The sequence below is a fragment of the Micromys minutus genome (assembly GCF_963924665.1).
Source record: "Micromys minutus genome assembly, chromosome: 11".
In the NCBI taxonomy this organism is placed as follows: domain Eukaryota; kingdom Metazoa; phylum Chordata; class Mammalia; order Rodentia; family Muridae; genus Micromys; species Micromys minutus.
The window spans coordinates 14,741,352-14,766,303 of NC_137980.1; the positions used below are offsets into that span (position 1 = coordinate 14,741,352).

The 24,952-nt window shown below is 43.9% G+C and overlaps 1 protein-coding gene across 2 annotated transcripts; it reads left to right on the forward strand.

The window, feature by feature from the left end:
- The first annotated feature begins 1,151 nt into the window (after positions 1-1,151).
- On the forward strand, positions 1,152-9,362 carry MTX3 (metaxin 3). Of its 2 annotated transcripts, XM_080925352.1 has the most exons (9): positions 1,152-1,244; positions 1,582-1,651; positions 1,987-2,063; positions 3,125-3,217; positions 3,792-3,974; positions 4,071-4,147; positions 5,161-5,318; positions 6,574-6,662; positions 9,099-9,362. In XM_080925352.1, the coding sequence occupies exons 1-9, from the start codon at positions 1,164-1,166 to the stop codon at positions 9,207-9,209; spliced, it is 939 nt and encodes a 312-aa protein (XP_080781478.1). In that variant the 5' UTR covers positions 1,152-1,163; the 3' UTR covers positions 9,210-9,362. The 2 variants fall into 2 exon arrangements, with proteins under 2 accessions (XP_080781478.1, XP_080781477.1); XM_080925351.1 differs by lacking the exon at positions 6,574-6,662.
- Positions 9,363-24,952: the final 15,590 nt, after the last annotated feature.

The following is a 24,952-nucleotide window of genomic DNA, read 5'->3' on the forward strand; positions in this document are numbered from 1 at the left end:
CACAGCACCAAGGTCCTGATTCTGAGATCCAGTAAGTATGCCTAAATCTCCACATCATCAAGTTTTCTCTTTAATGGTTTTTCTGAGAAATTAATATTTAGTACATGCCCATTAGGCCCATAGACAAGACTGGCAGAATGATTTACAATGTTTAGTCTAAAGTAAAACTGCAGAGCTCTTTGCACCAAGATTATGACTTCAAGAGAGTGACAGCAGAACAGGAAGTGACTGGAGCCTTTCTAAGCACAAGACCTTCTGTGTCTTTACTGGTCCCACACCTAGGAAGCCAGACCTGTGCTTCCTCAAAGAGCTTCTCTACAGTGGTTGGCAAAAAGCCTTTGACTATGGACAGAAGCAAAATTCAAGAGCGTACAAAGAGCCTCAGGAAGCTGGAAGAAGCTCATAATTTTTTAAAAGGTGAGTTTAACTTTAAAAATAAATCTTTTTATGTGCATGCTTTGAATGCATGAATGGGTATGCACCATGTGAAAAGTTAGTGCCTGTATAAGCCAGAGAGGGCGTCAGACTTCCGCGAACTGGAGTTACAGTGAAAGTGAGCAGGTTCTAGGAACCAAGCCATGTCTTCAAGGGCTGCTCTTAACCGAGCCACCTCTCCAGTTCCACTAAACTTAGTCTGGGGAGAGCTGCTAAGGAAGAAAGCCATTCTGGATTAAAGGAGTGACCAAGCAGGACTCCCATGTTAAAAACTTTAGAACAGGGTTAATGTTTAATGAGGTCGAATCACACTAACCTAAGAATGACGACTGAAATTGAGTCTGGAAATTGAGACAGTTAAAGGACCATCACAGAGACTGAACATCAAAAAGACCCACTGTGTACCCACTAACTCCATGGCATTTTAAACTGTGTGAATAGTGATTTTACAGATTTATGTATACCGTAGTGACGCTTGCAGGCTTTGTTATACATTAATACTGAATGCAATAAAACTTTAGGGACGCCTAGCAGGTGTGTTTCCCTTATGGCACAGCTCTTAGTCCGGTTACTATTTTTTTTTTTCCCCCAAAGACCTGCTGCTGTCCTTTCTGACTCTGTCCAGCCCCAAGGAGTCAGCCTTTGCTCCTCGTCCCGCCCCCTCCATTCCACGTGCAGAGAGTGGGCGGTAGGAGTACTTCCGGGTGACGGAGGTCAGCCCCGGCAAGATGGCGGCCCCCATGGAGCTCAGCTGCTGGGGAGGAGATTGGGGTCTCCCTTCGATCCACAGCGAGTCCCTAGTAGTGCTGGTGAGGCCGCCTCGCGGGCCGGGGCGCGGGAGGACCGGGATGGCTAGCGGCGGGCTCCACTGGGGACGGGCGGGCCGCTTGCAAGCGCGTCAGGTCCTGTCGGCCTGTCAGGTTGTCTGGGCAGTGGGAGAAGGCCAGCCGGCCCGGCATCCTCAGGACCTCCCTCCTGCAGCCGAGGTCCCCCGAAGCGGGAAGCCTGCGCGTCCCCGACGGCAGAAGGGGGAGGGGCGCGGGCAGCCGCCTTCTGCTTTTGCGGATGCAGCTGTCAAGAGTCGCGCTGCAGACTTGCAAGACTGCTCTAAATGTCTAAAATGTCTTATTGCAAACTCTGTTTCAGGCTTATGCCAAATTTTCTGGCGCACCCTTGAAAGTCAATATTATAGACAACACCTGGAGAGGTTCAAGAGGTACAGTATAAGCTTTGACACGCCCCTCTCTGCCCCCTTTTAATAGTTGCATCCCTTCTTGCATTTAAGCCACGTAGCCCAAGAGGACTTAGCTTCTTAGAATGACCTTGGCTGTTCGTTGGTTGTGTTTGGTCATTCTGAGTGAGTAACTCAAAGTACAAGCCAGATCTGGAAAATAGGAGAAACGAAAATGTTTTCTATAGCTGCCCTTTGTAAAACCCGCAAATGTTTGCACCTACACTCTCCCATGTGCCAGCTGGTGTAGTTTTTAAAGCATTGTAATCTTCAGAATAAATCACGGTGTTTGCTTGTGTGTAAACTGTTTTCGATTATAGGTGATGTACCAATTTTGACAACTGAAGACAGCATTGTTTCTAAGCCTGCAAAGATTCTAAACTTTTTAAGAAAACAGGTGGGTAGCTCCTTTAGAAGAGGTGGTTTCTGCATGGTACACTTATTATTATTTCTGACTGGGTTATGCTGACCAGCCACTATACCGCACAGACTGTCTTCAAATGCTACCATTGTGGGTGTGACTTATCTTGTATAACTTGTTTTTAACTCATTATAAGGTGGTTTTAATTCTTTGGGGGAATGCCTGGAGCTTGACAACAGAGAAACAAAGACTTGCTTACCAGTGCTGAAAGGCATGCATTTTACTGTGGTTTGGAAATACAGTGAAGTCTATGTAGTGTGTTTATTGTGAATTTATTGAAAAGGACATACTATTCGATTTACTTATTCAAACTTATTCTTGTTGATAAGGTTGTCACTTTAGACCTTTTGTTACTCTACTCTGCTGTTCATGTGACACCTGAGTTCCCACCATATAGCAACTATTTTATTTGATCATTTTGTTGTTGTTGTCCGGTTTGGTTTGATGCTGAGGATTGCCTTGTGACTGGCAGGCAAGTATTCTATCTTGAGCTTTGTGTTTCGACTTTTAAGAAGCACTTATCTGATAGTTACATGCTTCGTAAAATCACGTATCTGAAATGTGTGCAAGTATAAATATGGAGTAAGTCATGACGTTTAAACATACAAAACCTCATATAAACACAAAGGTTACAAATGGTTTGTCAGTACTTAAAGAAAAAAATCCTGTACCATTAAAATTGGAACCTTTTCTAAATTGAGAAGTTTCTTTTTTTTTTTTATGGAAAAAAACATTATAATGAACTGTATGTGTTTTCCTCTCTTGTGCCTTTACTCACCAACTTTGTGCCATGGGCCATACTCTGAACAAAGGTCATTAATAATCGTGGAAACACTAGAAGTTAGTTGACAAGCTCTAAGCAGCACCTGGGTTTCTGTGTGTCTGGTGCATTAAGGAAGAGTTTTCATTGGTTGGTAGTATTCCTCCCTCTTAGGTCAGGTTTGACATTTATGAGCGAGAAGAGGAGTTTTAATTTATCTCCCTTGTCCTAGGAATGTCCTTTGACCTGAGAGACTTTTTTTTTTTTTCTTAAATAGAAATATAATGCTGATTGTGAGCTCTCAGCAAAACAAGGGGCAGATACACTGGCTTACATTGCTCTCCTGGAAGAGAAGCTCCTCCCTGCTGTGGTGAGCATTTCTGAATATGGCAGTATTGTGGTGACTTAGTTGAAAATGCTGTGGTCTGTTTAGAAAGAACAAAAAGGGTTAGGAGTGTGTCTTAAAGAAGAAATTTTTTGTATTAGTCTTGATCTTTTATATTATGACAAAAACTGGATTCTCTTAGACGTTTAAATTCCCATTGCAGTAGATAGTCTGCTTTGTTTGTTTGCATGTTTGGCTAAGGAAACATTTTACCACTGAGTTACAGTCTAATACAATAATATCCCTTTGGAAATAAACGCTGTTGGTGGAAGATGAAACTTTGCTCCGTGTGTAGAATTGGTTATATTGAAGTTTGTACATTCTGTGAATATTTGCTGAGCATTTACTCTATGGTAGGCTTTATCCTGGGTACTGAGATAGAGCAGTGAACAAAATCTGTATTTTAACGCAACCTCATTTTGCCTTGAATGCCATTTCATCTGGAAATTTTTAAATGAAGTTGCTTTATTCAAAGACATTTATGAAAATACCATCACACCAATTGGGTGATGTTTGCTTTGGCAGAACATACCTGAAATTGTTTACCTTCCTTTGGCAGCTGCACACCTTCTGGGTTGAGAACGATAATTACTTTACTGTGACAAAGCCATGGTTTGCGTCTCGAATCCCTTTTCCTCTGAGTTTAATCCTGCCAGGAAGGATGTCCAGAGGAGCCCTGAATAGGATTCTCTTGACAAGGGGAGTTCCTCCCCTCTACCATGTCCAGGAAGTGGAAGCACAGGTACAGCCTGTACTCTCCCAGCAGGCATCCGGTAAGAAAGGGCGAGGTGGCCTTGCCTAGAGAGACTATCTCCAAATCGTTTTTCATCCTTTTTAGATATACAGAGATGCCAAGGAGTGCCTAAATCTCCTCTCAAACAGATTGGGAACATCTCAGTTTTTCTTCGGTGACTCGTGAGTAAATTCCCTTAAAAGTCATTTTGCCACAAGCCTCTGTTTTTGCTATTTCTACCAGTGTATTTCAGAAATGCTTGACTCACGACTTTCCTTGTACTGTTACTATGAAAATGTCATGAGGCCAATGCCACACTGAAAACCCCACATGGAGTAGCCCAAGTCTGCTCCTGTGACATGGCCATTCAGATCTGACTCAAGAATAAGATATCTCCTATCCCTTAACAACAACAAAAAGTCAGGCCAGTAATTCTGCTGTGGAAGATGAGAGCCCTTCTGAGTGAGGCCCCATCCCAGTAGCCACAGGGCCCTCTCCTCCCCTAGGCCATTTAGAGCACACGCCTCTTACCTGCTGTACTGATCAAGAAGCTCCTGGACACACATGCCACCATGCCCTTCCTGATGAACACCCTGGAGAGTCATCTAGCTATTTTTTCAGCCCCAGGTCGGGTTGGTAGTTCTGGATTCCTGTTGATACTTACTTACTGTATAAATATACCTTGTCATTTGTATCACGGGGAAAAGTAATTCTTTACATGCAGTTGTAGTCAATGATATATGAGTTACAGCCAGTTCGCCCCCAAAAGATCAGTTTTCCACTTCAAAGGGGGTTCTGTGGGTTTAGCTGAGTGGGCAGAGCTCTCAAATAGTTTACACAAGGCCCTGGGTTCAATTCTTAGCCCAGGATTTGCTGGGTTTTTATAGTGTTTTCTTGTTGTTGTTGTTAGCATTAATCTAACATTAGCTTAATGTACCACCTATGTAGCTATAAAGTATCAAACATTATTCTTACCTTGCTTCTAATCCATAAAAGTTGTAGTTCACAGCCTCAGCTTCTTCTGAATAAAATAAAATGGTTAGAATATTTTAAAAACTACTTAGAAGGTAAAACTCTGACTGCCCCACTTTTGGAAAAAGAAATGGCAGTAAACTGTTTAAAATGTGATGCTGTCTATTAGACTTGATAGTTTGGATTCTAAAAGTGCCCCTGAAGGAGAGTTTCTTGTCCCCAGGCCTTCCACCTTGGATGCCTATGTGTTTGGTTTCCTTGCACCTCTTTATAAAGTGCGTTTCCCCAAAGTTCACTTACAAGAGCACCTGAAGCAGCTCTCCAACCTGTGCCGCCTCTGTGATGACATCCTGGACAGCTACTTTAGGCACGGTCCTGGAGGTAAGTCAGCGTTCCCTCAGCTAATGTTTATCTAAATTGGGTATCTTAATATAGTCTCCTGAGAGAGCAGAAGTAGGACAAGTTTGTGGGTTGCCTCAGAATCTGGTTCACAGCTTCAAGACCTGGTTTTCCAGTCTCATCTGCTCTCAAGGTTTTATTTACATGGAGAAAGGCATTTGAGTCCCACCATCCTCTGGAATTACACTTTATGTGCATCTATAAGTATTGCCCCCATGAAGTGAGTCATTTTCTTCTGAAAGGTTAAACCACAGGTGTTGAGTCCCCGCTGAAAAGTAGTGTTTATCCTCGTGTGAATGGGCAATCTCTGTAAATGACTCTTACCTGCCGCTTCCAGCATTTTCCTTCATGAACAGAAATCAGTAGCAGATTGACTTTGGTGAGGTACACTCCCATGATTCTACTTCTTGAAAACTGATTGCACCAAACTGGAGATATAGTAAGTAGAGGGCTCTTGGCACTTAGGATGGAATTCTCTGTGACTGGGGGCCTTGTGCTTAAGGGATTGGGGCACTGAGTTTGCCATTTGTGGAGGTGGCTGGAATTGTCCTTTAAGAAGCAGAAGTTGAGAAGTAGCTGGCTTAGGTAGACAGGCGATTTTTTTTTTTCATCATGGGTTATGCTTTACATACAGGGAGGTCTAGGAAGTGGAAAGTTAGGGAACCAAGTAGCGTCCAACCTCATCACTGGAGCAGTGGCGAGCAAGCCTGACTAACTACAGCCCATTCATACTTCCCAAGTTAGAATGTCCCGGGATCAAGTGCAGAAAGTTCTGCCTTTATTCTACCTATAAAAATCCTGTCACGTGTCTTGGGTGCCTGGTGAATAGCTGGTAGTAAATCTCCACCTCAGCAGCTGCCTGCAGTGTTCAAACAGGGACCGACAGGGACCCACCAATGTGTAATGGTTAGAGAGAGACAACGTGAACCTGAGACCACCACGCCTTTAGTAGCCACTATGGTTGGCTGCATGCCATTTCACTCAGCGCTCAGGGTTCTCCATAGATAACGCTCTGTGTTTTCCTTTCTGATTTCTCCTGGCACACTGTTATCCCTCCTAACTTTCCCCTTGAACCCAATTTGTTTTTTCTCCTTTTCTCTTTTGTTTTCTTTGGGCTGGGGGAATAGAGCAATTGAGAGGGTGGGTAAACTGAAAAACGTTTTTTTTTCAATGTTAAATGGCGTGAAAGTCTTTCAAAGTGCCCTTTCTTTCTCTGATTTCTCTCCTGGCTTCTCAGGCATCTCTCCAGCTGGACAAGAGATGGTAGATGCAAACCTGCAGAAACTCACACAGCTTGTAAATAAGGAGTCCAACCTAATTGAGAAGGTCGGGTTACTTCAGTCACTGTTTTCCTTTCTGTGGGAATGTTGTGATTTGGCTTGTGCATTCACTCCCTCCTCTTAGTTTTTTAAGAGTTTACTTTTCAAAGGGCTGTTTAAATATACTTTAAGCAAAAATGTGTTTAATACAGTGTTTTGAAGCCATCAGTGGCCTGATTGCATTGAGAGAAAACTGAATAATTGTATTGGTTTGCTTCTTACTGTAGAGTTTGCATTTATGAAGTTGGGTGACACAGACATTACCGTCAATGACAGGAAGTCAGAAGCAAGCCTGGCTTGTCGCCCCGGCTCTGTCCTGATGTTATTTCTGCAGGTCTAAGTGCCTGTGCTCTGTCTTCCTTATGAGCAATGATTCTCTTCTTTCCCAGGGCCCTCCTTCCTCCCAGTTTTCCGGCCTTCATATGGTCTGTGGTGTTTTTGACCAGTTTAATTATTTTCTCACTCCGGAGAGTCTCAGTTTGTGAGAGACTCTAAGGACCCGGGCAGTGGGGAAAGAGCCAACCATGGAAGATTTGAGGATTCTAACCGGAAGTGTGCGAAAGGCTGTGCCGATTCTCCTCAGGTGTCTGATAAGCTCAGGCTCTCATTCACAGACACTGAGGTGTAGAGCTTCAGGGGTTAGTTCATGCAAGCCTCTTGGAAACTCTGATTGCAGATTCTACTGCTGTCCTATTTCACAGATGTGAAGGTGTGAGCAGTTCCGTCACCTGCCAAGGTCTTTGGGCTGAATAGAGTAGAGAGCAAACTTGACTGTAGACAAGGGGCATGGGTGCTGTAGCTTATTGCTCTCTCCTGGAGGCCGATGTTCAGTGACCAAACGAGATTGTGTGTCCGTTACCCGGGGTGAGCAGGTTTGCCACTGGCATTCTCGGGCATGGCCTTTGTTCCCAGTGTTCCATGTGGTGGTATACTTTGGCAGTCTGAGTTAAAGCCTGGGTTGGTTCAAGCCTTTGCTTAGTCCACTACACATCCTATCCAAGTACTACATATGGTCAAAGGATCTCACTCATCTAACAGGTGAAAGCTACTTGACAAAGTTTCATTTTCTGTATGTGGGGAATTCCTGACCGATGTGCCCAGAGAACCACGAGTACCCAGTCAGGCAGAAGGCAAAGCCAGGAGCCCAATTACTACTTTATAGGTATCTACCTTGGGTCTTCATCAGTTTATGGAAGTCTTGTAAGCCTGTCACTAGTATCTGCTCTTGTGTAAGAGGTGTGTGATGGCTGGTGTGACCGTGTGGGCCAGCAGGTCTTCTTAGACACACAATCACAGTTTTTAGCAGAAGTCTAGAGCTTAAAAGAGAGACTAGTGCTTGAGAAACAGCTCTGGCTGGGAAGTAAAAACCTCTTGCTATGGTTGTTGTCTGGTCACACCCTCTTCCCATTTGGAATTGAAAATTAATCATTGATTTTCTCTTTTGTAATCCTTGCACATACACACTTTGCTAAAACGTCCTCTCCTTGTGTTGAAAGAACATCCTGAGAAACAAGGGAAGTTTTAAATAGTCTTCATTTATGCAGTGTTCTGAAAACAGCCTGTCTGTTGGGTGAATGATAGGATAGTATTTTCTGCTGCTTTTGGGGTCTGGTGGCGGCTGCTTTCAGGTCTTTTAAGGAGTGGAGTTGGTAGGGAACTCAATACAGATCTGCATCCTGCACCGTCTGAGTTAGTCTCGGTGAAGGTGGTCAGTAGAGCTCTAAGTGCCGAGCAAGCCCTGTCCTGGTGTCCCAGGGTGCGAGTGTGTGTCTCCGAACTTCTTGGGAATTTTAAAAATATACTTTGAAGAGTTTCTCTGAAGTCAGTTTAGAACTGATCAGTGCTTGAAAGACGTATTTGCCACATCTTTTCCCAGCATCCTTTGGTCTGCATACTCTGAATTGGTGTGGGGTGCTTTTGCATTGTGGCCACTATCAGTTTGAAAAAGAAGTATCGTTAAAAAAAAAAAACCATGTTACAATAAGAAGACCTGGTTCAAGCTTCAGCTCTGATGCTGGCTTCAGGACCGGGAGAAAGGACTTTTTTCTGAGCCTCATTTGTTGTCTTATGTAGGAAGGGGCTGAGCCTGTCAGTCAGTGTGTGGGGAAGACTAGCGAAGCGCAGAAGCATTCCATCCATGCTCACCTGTAGACAGTGTCTTAGTGAGGCTCCGAGCAAGTTCATCAGCATATTCTTTTTTGTGGAACGTACTGTAATCTTGTGATGGGGCGAGTATCCACATTGCTATTTGTGGATACCGAGGCGGCTGGTATTCAAAGTATGACACTGGTCATTTTTGAAGAGTTGTTTGTCAGAGGAAGGCACCCCGTCAGTCCTGCAAATACCCGGTTCTGCCCTCTCCCAGCTGCAGACTAGATGTGGTGGCCACTCTCCATGGGAATAGATCCTCAGCCTTACTCACAAGTGCCTGTACTTTTTACAGATGGATGGCAACCTCCGCCAAAGCCCCCAGCTTCTTCCTCGGAAGCTGCCCACCCTCAAACTGACTCCAGCAGAAGAAGAGAGTAATTCCTTACAGCTGCTGTCACCCTGATAGTCACAGCCAGCGTCCTAGGATTGTCGCAGTAATCGCTGATGCCGAGTGTACGGAGACCCAAAGGAAACACTGCAGTGGGTTTAAGACTCAAGCAGAGGGAGCTGTATGTGACTTTCTTTTTAAATTAGGGAAGCTATTATCCTAGCTTGGCAGTGCATTTTAAATAAAGGTGAACGCTCAGTGAACTGGGTGGGTGGGTGAGCAGGGCAAGCACTGTACTGTATATAAAAACCTTGCCTTAACCATGGCAGATCTTTGCCTTTGGTTCAGGTGTTGCTGACCAAAAGCTGTAATTCTGTTCTGAATGTGCATTTTTTAATTTATTTAATTTATTAACTTGGTTTTTCTTAGACTCGTCTCAGTACATAATATGTGGTTTTTTGGCTGAGACCTTACTCTTTTGTTTTTTTAGAAGTCTGATGCCTGTTCTACGAACCAGGAAAATAGAGATCATTTTAGTAGAAAAGCCTGTCTTTAATTTTGAAAAGCAATGAGGAATGTGCTTCCTAATTATTCTCTCGTAAGTCGCTCCTTTGGCAGTTTAGTACCACATACGCAAATACTGAAGGTGGTTTATGTAATACCCCCGATAACAAACCACACACTCCAGTATGGCTAAGTACTTGCTGATAGATTTGCTCTAGCGAAGGTGAACGTGGCAGCTCTAGACCTGCGTGTATTGTAGTGTACTTTTGCTCACTTGTCTCATTCTTATATCAGCCCAGGACTGGAAGTCTAGCTCATCTCACTGTTGGCTGAAGCCCTGATTCAAGTGTGCTCAGTTCACTGGGCTGTGGTGAGGGGAGAGCGCTCCCACGTGCCGGGTCTCAGGGCCCCATTCCACTCAAAGCAGTGTTTTCATAACAAGCATATCATGTAGTCACACTTTCTGACAGACTCTCACTTCCTGTGTATTTTTAATTACAGTTGTGGGATCCAAAAGAATGAGTCAAGAAAAGCAGGTTTCTAAGACAATTTACAGTTACTGTTATTGATTGTGAACGAGGATTTGCTGTGTGGTAAATGTACATATCATAGAAACTTGCGGATTTTAGTGACTGAGGTGCTTCTATTATTGTAAAACTACTTCTGGGATTTTTAAAGCAGGACCATGGTTGGGATTAGTGTCTTACAAGATTACTATGGTGCTCAGAACATTAACTGAGTTCTGCAGAAGCCCGGCTGTGTTGTCTAGAGACTCTGCTCCTGTGGGGGGGGGGGGGGGGCTCGGCTGCATTTGAGCTGCATCACTCCAGTTTGCTTTGATTTTGGTGGATTTAAGTCTTAGGTCACTGTGAATACTCTTTCTTGAAAGCTTTAAATGTGACACAAGGTGGCCCTCACAGTCGTCCACTTCTGAGTGCATTTGCATTTAGGACACATACTCAGTGAGTTTCACAATACTTCTTTAGCAAAGGGCAAAGGCTGTGTGTGCTTGTGCGTGCACGAGTATGTGGAAGTGTGTGTGATTTAAAGTGTGAAATAAGGTAACTATGCTAGTGAGTGTGGATTTGCACATGTGTGTGTGAGTGAATGAGTATAGGGTAAGTGTATGTGTATGTGGTGTATTGTGTATGGGGGTGTGAGTGTGTGTGTATGTCTGTGTGTGATCTAAGGCAAGTTACAACAATCTGACACTTGAGTATATCTGAGCATTGTGTTTTAAATGATCGAGAAGCTTCATTGTCTCTAGGATTGATTTCATACTGAAGAAGGATGGTTAACACAGTAATCATACATCTGTTTATGCTTTAATCAGGGTTAGTCATTTTTCAATTATTATTAATAATAAACCTTCCAAAAAGTATTTGAAGTAGTTTATAATTATAAAATGCATGTAAAAATAGGACTATTATTTTTGAAAAATGGAAATTCCTAAGAGAAAGAACCGTATCCTCAGTATTAGATCGTAAAGTCTCGCTCTATGGGTGAAGTCAGGAGGAAATATTGGGGTAAGTAAGTTCTGCTAATGTCTGTGAGGAAGGAACATGTGCTTACATGGTAGAAGACTCTAGACTTCAACCACGGAGTGCACTGTACTGTTTGTGCACTGGACTCCTGTTCAAACGGGTTCGTTTTAGAATAACAACACTTGCTCTTTTTAGTGGAGAGGGTGTCGAAGGGACTTGTGTGCTGTGCCCCTGCTCTGACCTGCCGTTAGCCTTATGTTCTGTGACACGCAGAGCCTTAGCTGAGTAAGACCTCGGTGTTAGTCACTTGGCTCAGCTTTGTCTGTCTAAGCAGGTGGGACACCAGGGAGTTGTAACTGAGCACAGGACACTTCAGGAAACTGTTTCTTAGACTGGACAAAGGGCCCGCGGTGACCCTGTCAGGATGTTTGTGCATGAGTGGTCCACGGCCTTGACCAAATACTGTGAGCCTTTGTGGTTTGGAGGTGGTGGTGGAGGACAGGATGAAAACAGGACTGTGCTCATCTTCGTTTTTGTTGATTGTTCAAAACTAGAAAAATGTTGGTTTGCAAATTCCTGCAGGAAAACATCCTCAGTGACCACCGAGGTCACAGTGGTGACCTGACTCTGAAGAAACCACATACAAGGAGGATGGGGGTTTCTTTAGACCTTGACGTCACACAAGCCAATAAATTTCAATTTAGGGGGACTGGAGGACCTGATACATTTTGGAAGCAACCATTTTTATTTTCAATTAGAATCCCTAAAATTTATAATTGATAGGTGCAGTAACACAGGGAACAAAGATACTTAAGTTAGAGCTCAGTTAAACTTTTCTCAAAGTCTAAGAATGGGCAAAACTAACATCAACAGAGGCAGAAACTTGTGGAATACTTGAAGAAAACACTTTGTTCAGGTAGCTGCATGTGATAATGTGGAATTTGAGTTGGATGCTGCCTCTCAAACATATGTACTTACCAAGCTTGCTAAGTTTGGGGGGGTTGGAGGGTGGGGTGGCTCAACAGTTTTTCAACAGCCACAGCCATAACTGCTCAAAGGCCGAATATAAATATTAAAATATGTGTGGGAGCTGAAAGGATGGCTCAGTGCTTAAGGGAACCTACAGTTGTTGCTGAGGACCTGGGTTCAGTTCCCAGGACCTGTAGCAGGTGGTTTACAGCCTTCTGGAACTCTAGCTCCAGGGAAATCTGACACCCCGTTCTGGAGTCCATGAATGCCCGTACTCAAAATGTGTATGTACCCTCCCACATATATACACACAACTAACAGTAAAATACATTTAGATGTACACAGGGAGCAGAGTGATGGGGTCATGGAGTATTTCATCTATTTTTGTAATGCTTTAAGAGTCTATACTTACTTCAAAATAAAAGGATTAAGAAAAAAGCAAACCTAAGAGAGTAAGTTTATCACTATCTATGTATCTGTATCTTACAATTTAACACTGTAGACCTAGTATTTAGTTCCAAATAAGAACTATATTATATATTGATAGAATTTTTTTTTCTCTGCTGAGTTTAAAGAAAAAGCAGCTCAGGTTTCTTACAGACACTTTCCTGAAGATCTCCCTTGCCTTATGTTAATGTTTGTAACAACCTCACACCAAAACCTCATTTTCCACTAAAATATCAAGGCTTATGATTTTATGTTTCTAATGTGTACTTTCCCCAGTGGCAGCTGGGCTCATAACGGAGGACAAGATTTGGTGAGTCCTCTGCTCTGTGTGTGGGCATTCCTCTTTGTCTGCCGTTTCTTTCTCTGTGTATTCACAGTGTGGACCACGTGCACTGACACCACCCTCTGTTGCAGGTGTGACACAGCCATGCTCAAGACAGCATGTAAGACTTTTGTCTTGTCCTGGTTGATGGAAATCCTGAGCAGAGCCACAGAGACGGTCAGGGTCGTGATGGCAGTCTTTCTGTATGTTCTTGGTGGTAACCCACCCCTGCTCCTGCTGTTGTTCAGTTATGTGCAGTTCACATTTATTTCTCAGCGTTTTTATGTTTCTTAAACAAATTTTAAATCCATGGATATGTGAAATTACAGATCGGTGGTCCCACCCTGAAAGTGTTATCTGAAGCATCACTGGGTTTCAGAGCGCTGCTTTTCATGATTAAAAAGCCAGGAAGACATTTCTTCTTTGTTTTTAAGTGTTCGTAAAATAGCTTACAAACTATTATCTGTAATATTATTTTATTTAGAATGTTTGGATGTTGCTGTTTGGTGTTGTAACCTCTGGGAGCCCAGGATGCTTGTTTTGCACTCAGGACTGTTGTGTCCAAAACAAATGGGCACTCTGGGAATCTTAAAGGCTTAAAAATATTTTTCCAGAAAAACAGTCCACGAGTTACTTAAAAGAGTGAACGTTCTTGAGCAGCAGCATGTGATAAGAGGGAAGTTTGAGCCGATGGCTTGTGAGTATTAGGGGTGCACTGTGCTTGAGGATTGGTCCAGCAGAATAGGCTAGCTTCTTTCAGAGGGAACAGGCTGGTTATTTTTGTGCCCTCATTATTATTAATTTGAACTTATAAAGTAAAAACATTTAGTTTATGCAAGAGTAGATTCTAGGGGTATTTGGCAGAATATATTGTTCTAATATGTTTGGAAAATGCTGGATTAGGCAAAGCTGACTTGCTGTAGGCTTTTCAGAAGCTTTGATGTGTAAATGTGTGGTTTTGGTTTTCAGCTTCAGAGATGCTTTATTTTATTAGCAAGGAGGACAGTGAACCAAGCTGCACGCAGGCACATGTAGAGAGGACAGTGAGGCAGGCTGTGTGCAGACACATGTAGAGAGGACAGTGAGGCAGGCTTGTGCAGGCATATGTTCATCTCCCAGTAAGGACTCGTTGTCTCCACTAAGCACCTCCGTTTAATATCCCACTTCCCTAACTTATTTTACTGAGGATTTTTTTAAAGTAGGTGTTTGTGGTATTTGTGTTGTGAGAAATTTGCTTAGGAGAACGTTGAGTATTTGGTTTTCAGTGCTCATTACAAAGTTTCTGCTTTTGAGTGTTTCTGTGGTGATAGAAAGGGTAACTAAACAGGCTTTGTTTCCTCCCAGAGTATAAACCAGCTCATCCACGAGACTGGCATTTTGTCAGCCTTTGCAATATACATACACAGTCGCAGGCTTGGCGCCCCAGGGTTTGGATGTACATTTGAAGCACAACTTGCTTTGGGGTCTGAGTGCTAGTGTAATGTGAGCAAGCATCCAGCCACATGAAAAGCTCTCACATCTTAGTTCCGATGCTTTAGCTTTCCTCTCGGAGATGAGAGCAATGCCGTAATCATGTCATTTACATATCCCAGATCCTTGGAGATCACAGGAGACAGAGTTTGCATCAGCCCTGAGAGTCACTGGACATGGCCATTCTGGCTGCTTGTTCTTTGGTCCAGGGGCTATGGCATTGATCTGATGGTTGAAGGATGCACACAAGCCTTTTAAGTGCATAAAGATGGTTTGGGTTTCCCTTACATCTTATTGTTTCGTAAAAGAGAACCTGCCTTTATGTGAGACTGAAGCTTTGTAGCTTCACTTTAACTTTCTGGAAGAGCAACAGAGAAAAGGCAAACACTGCATATAGTGCGTGTTGGCTCCGTCTCCCCAAGGCTGTCTCCGGATGGGAGAGCAGCTTAAACATCTGTTCTAGCGTGCACATGTAATCAGCAATGTCGGCCATGGCCGCATATTCTAGCCTTGTCTGCTGTGAATGTATCTTACCTAGAGCTGATGTAGAAATACCCAGAAGCGGAAGTGATGGTCATTGTTAAGAATTTATTCTAATAAACGAGAAACTGGATATAATCTCAAAATAGCTATTTTCTCAATAAAATCTCAAATCACCTGAGTGTTTGTTAATTCTTGGTGTTATCATTTATTCATTGATGTATTGTCTTTCTTGAGATGAACTTTAGTGGCTAAAAATAGTTACTAGTTACTGGGTTCTGGGGCTCAGCTAGATGAAGTACTGTCCCCTTTCATCCATCTTGTCTAGGATGCATGGGCGCCATGGTGAGATGTGCACCCCATGCCAAGTGGGTACTGAGTACCTTCTTTCTAGCACACTGCCCTGCATGTGACACCAGACACCTACAGCCGTGCACAGTCGGGACTTGTTCATCCCTGAGTTCTGTCAGTCTCTCTTCCTTTAGTCGGCCCCCAGCCCAGCAATACACACATGTGGGGTTGGTTAGTGCACATGCCAGTAAATAACCTTGAGTGCCATTTTTCAGGTGTTATTTACCATTTCCTGAGTCTTTACTGCCCTGGAGTTCACCAAGTAGGCCAGGCTCTATGGCCAGCAAGTTCCCCACCTCCATCTGCTCAGTGCTGGGATTACAAACTTGTGTTAACCATATCCAGCTTTCACAGTGTTGGGTCTGGGGATCAGACTTAGGTCCTCATAAGTAAGTACTTTATTGATTGAACCATCTCCCCTTCCCCCCCCACGTACCCTTTTTAATGGGGGCAGGACATGTGTCTGTAGAGAATATTGTGGTTTATTTCTAGTTGTTTAGGGCAGTCCCTGATACGAACCTGATAGGTGTCAGCCAGAGTTGTTTTCATTAGAATGTAATTAACGTGCTAAAGTGTGAAGCTCTTCCAGGACCTGTTTAGGCGAGTATTTCTCTCACTTCAGAAACTGCTACATCTTGGCTGAGTTTTGTATCCATGAAGAACTGAGACATGGGTGTCACCTGCTCCCTGCAGGAGGACACACACACACACACACACACACACACAGAGTGCTGCACTTGAGGAGCAGGTGGAATTCCCCTGAGGAAAGAGAACTATCTGGTGGACATGGTTGGGAGCCATTCAACACAGAAGTCAAGGAGTTCTTACGCTTAATTGCTCTCCTCAGGGGACTGGCCTTGTCTGATAGTATTTGGGGCACTCTGTATTGCTGAGTATTTAGTGGATGGTAGGCCACAGCACAAACAGTATTTTGCTGTTCCTTTGCCACAACAGCAGCTATTAGTAGGAAAAGTGAAAGTTTTTTGCAGAAGACTCCAGTTCTGTTCCCGGCACCATGGGCTGCTCACAACCACTTTATTCTACTTCCAGGGGATCCAAGGCTGCCTTCTGGCCTTCTTCCCCAGACACTGCACACATACATGCAGGCAAGACACTCATGCACATAAAGTTAAACTTTAGAAAAAAAGCTGGGAACTTTGGCTGGGTCTGAAATAGAAATGTCGGTAAGAAATCAAGATTTGCCATTCTGTGAGCTGGATCTTGAGTGATATACTTTGCCTCTTTGTGACCTCACAAGAGCTTCCGGAGAAAACCATGGTCCCTCTCCCCAGGTACACAGGGTCAGCTTCCTGGGATGCTTCTTAGCATCTGTGAGCAAGAAATGAAGGCAGCTGTACATTTTTAAAGGCGTTTTTAATTTCTAACATAACCAATAGAGGCTCCAAAGGTTGCACATCTCCCAGTGAGGGAGTCACTTTGTCCTTTGGGATAGGACAATGGAAAGAACATAAACGCTCTCACAATATAAATACAACTAAGGGCTAGTTCCTTAGGTCTCGCCGGGAGGGTGACATCTTTTGCTATAGAGGGAAGCAATGATATTCTACAATCTGGACCAAATGGACTCGAGTTCATTTTAAATGCGGAAAGCAAACCGACTTATTTGAAGACGTCTCACGTTCCTCCAGGTTTGATATGCAGTATTCCAGTTTTCCCCTTTGAGAGAGAAAATTATCCTTGAAACCTGATAAGCCATTTGCATTTCGAATCATGAACAATATCTTGACCCCTGCTTTAAAAAAATGGCTTAGGAAAAAGTGGGGGAAGAGGGGTATAGTAGGTGTAGAAATTAAGACAAAAAGCATTGTGTGTGCACACAGTCAAAACTAGCTCTAAAAACATGCAGAACATGCAGTCTTTGGAGTATATGGGTGAACATGGACTCCTGCGAACCTAATGCACTCTGTTCTGAAGCTGTTTAGGTTTCACGCATGTCTCTCTGGGGCCATGTGGAAGCTGGAAGTGTCCACACCATTAGAATCCCACTTCTGCCATGTGTCCTTACTGCTCTCAAGGAGAAAGCTTTTGTGATGGACTGAGCATGGATGGGTTCCAAACACTAGTTCATTGGAGGGAGTGTCTAAGACAGTTCCAGAGACTGCATTCAAGGAACTTACGGTGTGAGATAAGCGAGTGTAGTTTCAGCCTAGGACTGTCTGGACTTGATTTAGACTGTTTCCTTTCATGTTGCCGTAACTGTTTTGTGCGCAGCCTGAGTGGTTTATAGAGAAAGGAAACTATGTCTTACCATTACTGAGGCTGGAGGTCCAAGATTAAGGAACTGGCCTCTGGTGGTGGCCATATGTTGTGTTGTCTCATGTGGAAAGTTCAGTAGAAATGGAAATGAGGGAGAGATGGAGGGGCCAAACTCACCCTTCAACTCTCAGTACTGTGTATAGCCTTGGGATTAAAGCCCTTACTCATGGTCTTTGAGAGGAACTTCAAAACCATAGCAAGTAGCAGTGACTCGCCATCTTCCCAGGGTTTCCTTCTGCCCCACAGACATAGATGTAGTTAAAGATTTATCTCCAAAGGCCAACAGCAAAGGAGACTGTATATGTAGCTCTTATGCCCAAGCCTGCATAGAGGAATAAGGCACATCCTTTCACCGACTGTTGGGAAGCTTGAAAGGAATAAATGACCAATTGAGGGCTTAAAAGATAAGGAACATGACAAACCGAGCAGAACAAAGGCACATGTATGTTACCCCCAGTTCTGGGAGTACAGAGGGAGATCGCTGGGGCTTTCTGGCCATCCAGGTTACTGAGACCAGTGAAACTCCAGGTTCACCAAGGGACCCTATATAAAAAAGTTAAAGTAGAAAAGCCATCAAGGGAAACACTCAATGCTGACCTGTGGCCTCTACAAACACATGGATGTGTATGTATGTAAGCATACACACATGGACTGGAGCATGCTCATGCACACATACAAGCATCACAATGAGTAGGTTACCAGTAGAAAAGCCCTGTACTAGTTCTTATGAATAACTTTGGTTAGCTAATTGGTATCTGTTTCTCCAGTCTCCTCCTCCTTCCTTTATGTCCCTCCAACCCCACTCTCTCCTCTGTATATCATAGTCTCATGGTATTTGCTATTCTGCAATAAACTTTTAATAAACAGAACATCCCTATAGGCCATTTAATATGTTCACTAGTCCCATGGTTCTCAGTGGCAGTATGGGGTTTTACTGTCTGGATGGAGCATTGCTCTATTTTATCCCTTCTGAGGACCACTAAGGTTGGTTCCTCCTACTGTGGTCCATATTACCTGCATTAAACTGTTTCTCAGAAACATGATACCATTTTACATCCCCTGTAAAATAGTATTTAACCCCACCAGCTTCAGATACTATTTTTTTTTCTTTACTAGCTTGGTACAAAGTAGCATTTTAATTGTTTAATATATAGACTCAATACCTAACAAGATCAAATATTTTTTCTGTTTCTGTTCTTTGAATTTAGGTTGTAAGCTACTGTTGCAGTTTGGATAAAGAATATATTCAAGGCTTGTCTATTGGGAAACAGTAGAAACTTTTAAAGGGTGCTGCTCACTGGGAGACACATACCCTTAAAGGGGACTGTGGGATGCCAGCTCCCTGCTCCCTTGTGTTTCCTGTGCTATGTGCTCTCAGTGTAAAGTGTTTGTGTGACATCACCCTGTTGCATAAAGCAACAAGGCTTCATGGATAGAAACCTCTGAAACCAGCAGCCAAAACAAACAAATCTTTAGCAATTGATCATCTCCGGTGTCAGCAAGCTTGAGTGTCTGTCCATCCACAGTCTGGATCAGGGACAACTACTTCCTGTCTGAACTCCTGCTCTACCAGCTGTTAAGTGGGGTTTCACTGAGGAACTCATGGGCTAATGTATATTGCAGATCCAGATGTGGCAAGTACTCAGGGGTGTTTGGTAGGAACGAAGCTTATCTGGTGTGCGGATTCCACAGGATCTTGGTCTGTGAGCGGAGAGAAACAGCCTTCTCCAAGGCAGTTTTGAGTGAAACAACTTGCATTTATTGGGCATAACAAGGGCCATTTAAACCTTGGGGAGTAGCTAGGGGTCTTGGGGCTGAGTGTCCATTATTTCCTGGTGCCGAAGTTTGGGGTACATTTTATTTGCATGAAGAGAAATTCCAGGTGTTTGCTGTGCATGTACTTATAGGGAGAGAGGAAGTTAAACCTGTAATCTGGCCACCAGGCTGTTACTTCCTCAAGGGTGGCAGACGTGGGGGTCCTAGAGACTACATGCCCCGAGCATGCAGACCCAGACGAAAGAGAACAGTCATATTCCTGCCGGTCTCAGGGCAGGATCCTCAGGGTTTGGCTGTGTCTCCATCTCACTCTTGCTCCAGCCTCCCCTAGTCACACAGCTCTCCAGCCCCTCGGTGCTTTCTCTCCATCCTCTTTGCTGGGTAGAGCAGCCCTGGGGGCATCATGACCCTCTTCCCTGTAGCCCAGCATCTGGAGCTCAGAACAGAAGATACCAACGAAGTTTTGGATCTTTTGTTTATTCTGAGACAAGGCCTCACTCTGCAGCCCAGGCTGGCTTTAAACTCAGCATCTGCCTGCCTTGTTTTCCTCCATGCTGAAGGGCAGAGTGAGATCTGAAAACATGTTTAAGGATATCAGAAAAGAGGAGGAAGAGTGGAAACCAAGAGCCAGTGAATCACGGCAGCCCCAGTGGCTTCTTCATTGTTAACAGGAAATATTTGAATCATCCTTGAGATTTATGAAGATGTGGTTTCTTACAGCCTGGCTAATTGATGTAAGTAAGCACCCATGTTCAAGGCTGAATCTAACATTAAGAAGTGGGATAATACATTTTTTCCCTTTTTTTTGCAAGACAAATATTTTAAGTATATTGGAAAACATGACTTATTAAAGGTATTGATCATTAATTGTTCTGAAAGGTGGATACTAACTCAGTTTCTTCCCCCTGGTATCATTAGGTTTCAAACTCCAGGCCTTGTACATCCTATGACATCTCCAGCTCTTCTAACTCACTTAGAAAATTATTCATCTGGATGTCACATATCTAGATTTGGTCAAACTGGGAGCATAAGAATATATGTGCAATGAGACTAGACTAATATTTCTTAAAGGTCATAACTGAGAGCAATCTAGATAAGTATTTCCTCAAATGAAGAAGAGAGATCTGGTGTCAGCCCTTGTATTCAGCGTGTCCTGTAATCTTGGGAGAGGAGGAGTCAGCATTTCACTAATGAGGTTTGCAGATGGCTTTAAGTTGAGGGGCACCATAAACAGTAGGAATGACTGAGACATGATACAGAGGCTCTGGAAAGGTTAGGAACATGGACAGGAAACCAAATGACTCAGCTTAGAGTAATGCAAGCCAATCTGACATCTGGGGCCAAACAAGAAGAAATACAGATGTGCCTCCGAAAAGACTAACGTGGAAAATAGTCATCTTAAGGCTACCGGAGGGGGAATGACAAGACAAGGGCACATGCTGGGAAGAGGGGACTTGACGTTGATTTTCCATGTCTGTCCAGCGCTTTGCTTACTGAGTCCTCCTTGACTACGGTTAACCTGCTCTGTGCACATAGAACAAGTCATGGTGCTTCTCTTGAGGACTGATTATTCACGGGAGCTTCTTAGTTAGTAAAATAAAAGGTCAACCTCACTCTAGCTGTTCCTAATGTTGCAGAAGGTCAACAGTATAGGGAGGGAGTCGTGCGGAAGTAACAGGAATCTTTCAAAAGGTTTAGTAGGAGAGGTCACTTAGCACACACTTACTGGACCGTTTTCAGGGATGCTTGAACAACTTCCCAGCTATTCCCAGCAGCAGCCTGGCCTGGGAGTCTGGCTTAACTGAAAATAAGATGCATTCTCATGATGGCTCTACACAGGTGATCTGTTTTTATTTTTTCTGGTGGTGGTTCTCCTCCCATCTTCAAGTGCCTTCATTTTAACCCCTAGGAACAGCTCCCATCCCAGTTTCTTGCTTGGCTTGGCTCACCTAGTATCCTCCCTTTTACTATAAAGGTAGAGTGAGTGTCTGTGATCCCTCTAGATGTCAGTGAATCAAATAAAAATTACTGGTGATGTGGGCTAATTTATGGACCTCCAGTTTTTTATTTTTATATTTTTCATTTTTTTCCTCTTATGGGGACTGTGTATATGATGACCCAGTTTTTCTAATATTGGGTCATAGTGAAGACTGCATGGGGACAAGAAGGGAAACGATGGAATTCAAACAAGGACACACCCTCAGCAGACACTACTGCACACATCCATTCCCCATCCTGAGGAGATCAGAGCATGAAAAGGAAGGGTACAGGGAAGGGGTGAGTTAGAAAGCAGACCCTTGTGAGATATATCAGTGGCTCACATCAGAGTCTGAAGCTCAGTGCATCATTTGTTGCTGGTAATATTTGCCTTTTAACCCCTCTGCATTTGTCCATTTCGCACCCTAGTGAAGATATTGAGTCAGCCCTTGTGTATAAAGAAGCGTATTGTTCTTGAAAATGTAAAGGACTCATTCATTCATCTAACACATGTTTCCTGAGTGCCTCTAGGGTCCCAGATCCTGGTCTTGCTACACAGGATACTGCTGTGAGCGCAGCAAGTCTCTCTGGCCTTGTGGGACTGACATTCCAGCAGGGGAGAGAATTAATAATGAACACAACAACAAGCATGTTGCATAGGACAGTAACAGTGATCCTTGCTAGGGGAAAGGAGGCGAAATAAAGAGCGGGAAGACTGGGGTGGAACGAGTTACGATAGCAAACATAGCAGCTAGTCATCGCTGTTTGAAGAAGGCATTTGTACAGACTTGAGGTTAAAGTGTGGGGCTGGCCTTCTTGATATCAGGGGATGAACAATCGAGCTTATTGGGCACATCTGAGAAACACTGAAAAGTCTAGGCTCTTTGAAGCAGAGTCTGCAAGAAAATAAAGGAGATAAGGTCACTGAGCCAAGGAGTCAGAGCAGAGTAGGCAGGAGTGTGAGGGTCTTCACATAGCTTTGGTTTCCTGTGCGTGTGTGTGCACATGAGAGCATGTGTGTGCACATGTGTGTGTGTGTGTGTGTGTGTGTGTGTGTGTGTGTGTGTGCAGGCACACATGAAGAGTAGCATATGCTACCACAATGCACATTTCTGTGGAGGTCAACATCAGCCCTAACTGAACCTAGAGGTCACCAGCTCAGCTAGACTAGCTGTCTGGCAAGCCACAGGGTTCATCTTGTCTCTGCCACTCCAGTACTGTGTTTACAGAGAAGGCTGCTGTGCCCAGCTTTTTCATTGGTGTTGGTGTCCATATCTTAAGACCTCATGCTTTTGAGGTATGAACTTTCTGACTGAGTCATACCCCCTCCCCCAACGCACACACCCCATCTGACCCGTACCGAGGATAGACAAGAGGGTATATAGGCATAGATACTGAGCATATTACAGTCGTGTAAAACCAAGGCAGGGGCAAGAGGAGATTGCATGGTGAGTGTGTTTTGCCAGCACTATGGAGATTTAGATGTGCACTGTAAGAGAAAGAAAAGAGACATTCCAAGATTTTTGGCATGAACATTAGATGGATCAAGTTGCTATTAACGGAGATAGGAGTGGGAGGGGAGATGGGGGCGGGGTGCATGCATATAACAGCTGTGGAAGAGAGACTGGGAGTTGTTCTGACATGTTGTGTTTGAGTTGGTGTCTATGCAACACCCAAGAATGGATGTTAAATGTTGGGTGTTGAGTGAGCACAGTGTCTAGGTAAGCCTGGAGTCTGGAGGGACAAATTAAGGAGCCATCAGGGCATTCAAAGACGTCCTTCAAAACCTCGAGGCTGGGGGAGATTATCAAGGATTTGAGTTACAGAGAAAAGAAGCTCACGCAGTGAGCCTTGAGGTCCTCGAGTCACTCGGAGACTGTGGAGGATCAGCTGAGGCTGCTGTGATCTGAGACCTGATGCCATTGAAGATGGTGACAGGACAGAGGGAGCGACTGGCCACACTGGAAGCTCAGAAGATGTGGCCCAAGGTTGGCTATGCAATTTGGCAAAATGAAGATCATTGATGACCTCACCGAACAGTTTTGATGTTGGGGTACAAGGCTAATGGGGACAGGTTTAAGAAAGACCAGCAGGAGGGGAATTGAGAAGGAACTTGATGCACAAAAAACAGGTCTGGAGTGATCTCCGGAGGGATCTGTATCTTCTCTCCAGGACGCACGGTGGTCACATTTGAAAGTTAAAGAGTCATGGCCACAGCAAGTATTGAGGGAATTCTGTGAAGACTGAGGATGTGTTGGGGAAAATGCAAACCAGAGTCCTGGTATCATCCTCTCTTACTGTTTCTAGCCAGTAAGTCACCTAGTCTCTGTGGTCCTTGCCATGGTCTTTGCTTGAATAGAAATGGCTCACCTTCTGCTAGCCCTGGCTTGCCTTTGTTGCTCTGGACCCCTGAAGCAGAAAGGCCATCTGCCTCCCTGTTTCTGCACAGAACCCCACCTCTCCAATCCACTCTCCACACTACTAGTATTTCTAAAATGCAAAGTGATCTTCCTTATCCTTGCTTGGTGCCTTTAGTGGCTGCTCATCACACCCCCTAGAGACGTTTGATCTTGGTCTATCTTAATGATTCCTTCCCCTTCTGGCTTTACCTGCCACAAAGCCACCTTGATCTCCAGACACTCCAGGATTTCTTTGATGTCTTTGGATAAGGAGACCCCAGTGATTGATAGGAGAAACCACTGAATCAGCTTAAGACCACAAAGCAGACCATTTGATTTTTAAGCTCCATTAAACCAGAAATAGAAAATCCTCCCCTTGGTTCCAGTGCTCTTTATGTTCATATTATACCAGATTTTTTTAATTTCCTCTTGTCTAACAAGTACTCATAACAGCTTTGCACACAATTCTGTGGCCAGCCTGGCTGCTTGTCTTTGAGGCTCCTTGTACCCATTCATACCCAACTTTGTATACTTTCCCTTGGTTTTAGGTACTAACTGTGTGGTGAGGCTTTGAAGACTGACATTTCTAGCTCAAGCATCTCTTGAGATCTGCATCATAGTCAAAGATAGATGCTCCAGGGTGGCCTCTAAGCTGAGCACCTACTGATCTTCACCACCCAGATAGTTCTCTTTCTTCTCTCAATAGATGTCAAACTCTCAGTCAGTGTAGTTTTCCCAGAGCTGACTGGACTGGCTGACCAGCAAGCCCTGGGGATGTCCCTGTCTCTGCCTTCCAGGCTGCTGCAGCTGGGATTTTATGTAGGTTCTGGAATCCAAACTCAGATCCTCGTGCTACATTGCTCTCCCCAAAGATCTGGGAGGTCATTTATCCACTTCGGTAAGTAAGAAAATATTATACATTCAGAGCAGAGTGTGATGTGTGGAGGCAGGAGGATCAGGAGCGAAGGTCATCCTCAGATCCGTAAGACTGAGTCCAGCATCAGCTACAAAAAACTCCACCTCAACCACTCTGTACCCCAGCAATTAAAAATATATAATAAATATAATATAATTAATATATATTTCATCTAGTCAACATCTTCTATAGATAGTAAAACTTTTCAGTTGATAGCTATGAAGGAGAAACCAAGGCATAATGAGGTTGACTAATATGTCCAAAGTCACGGCTAACTGGGGCTGAAACCCAGACACCTGACCTTGGCATTCATGTACTTTTCCTGCAGTCACCCATCTTGCTGAATCCTTGGAGTCACCCTTCACCCAACCTATCAGACAAATAACCTATTCCATCTCTGAAAATGTCCCAAACCTACTGGCTGTCATAATAATTTTATGTACTTC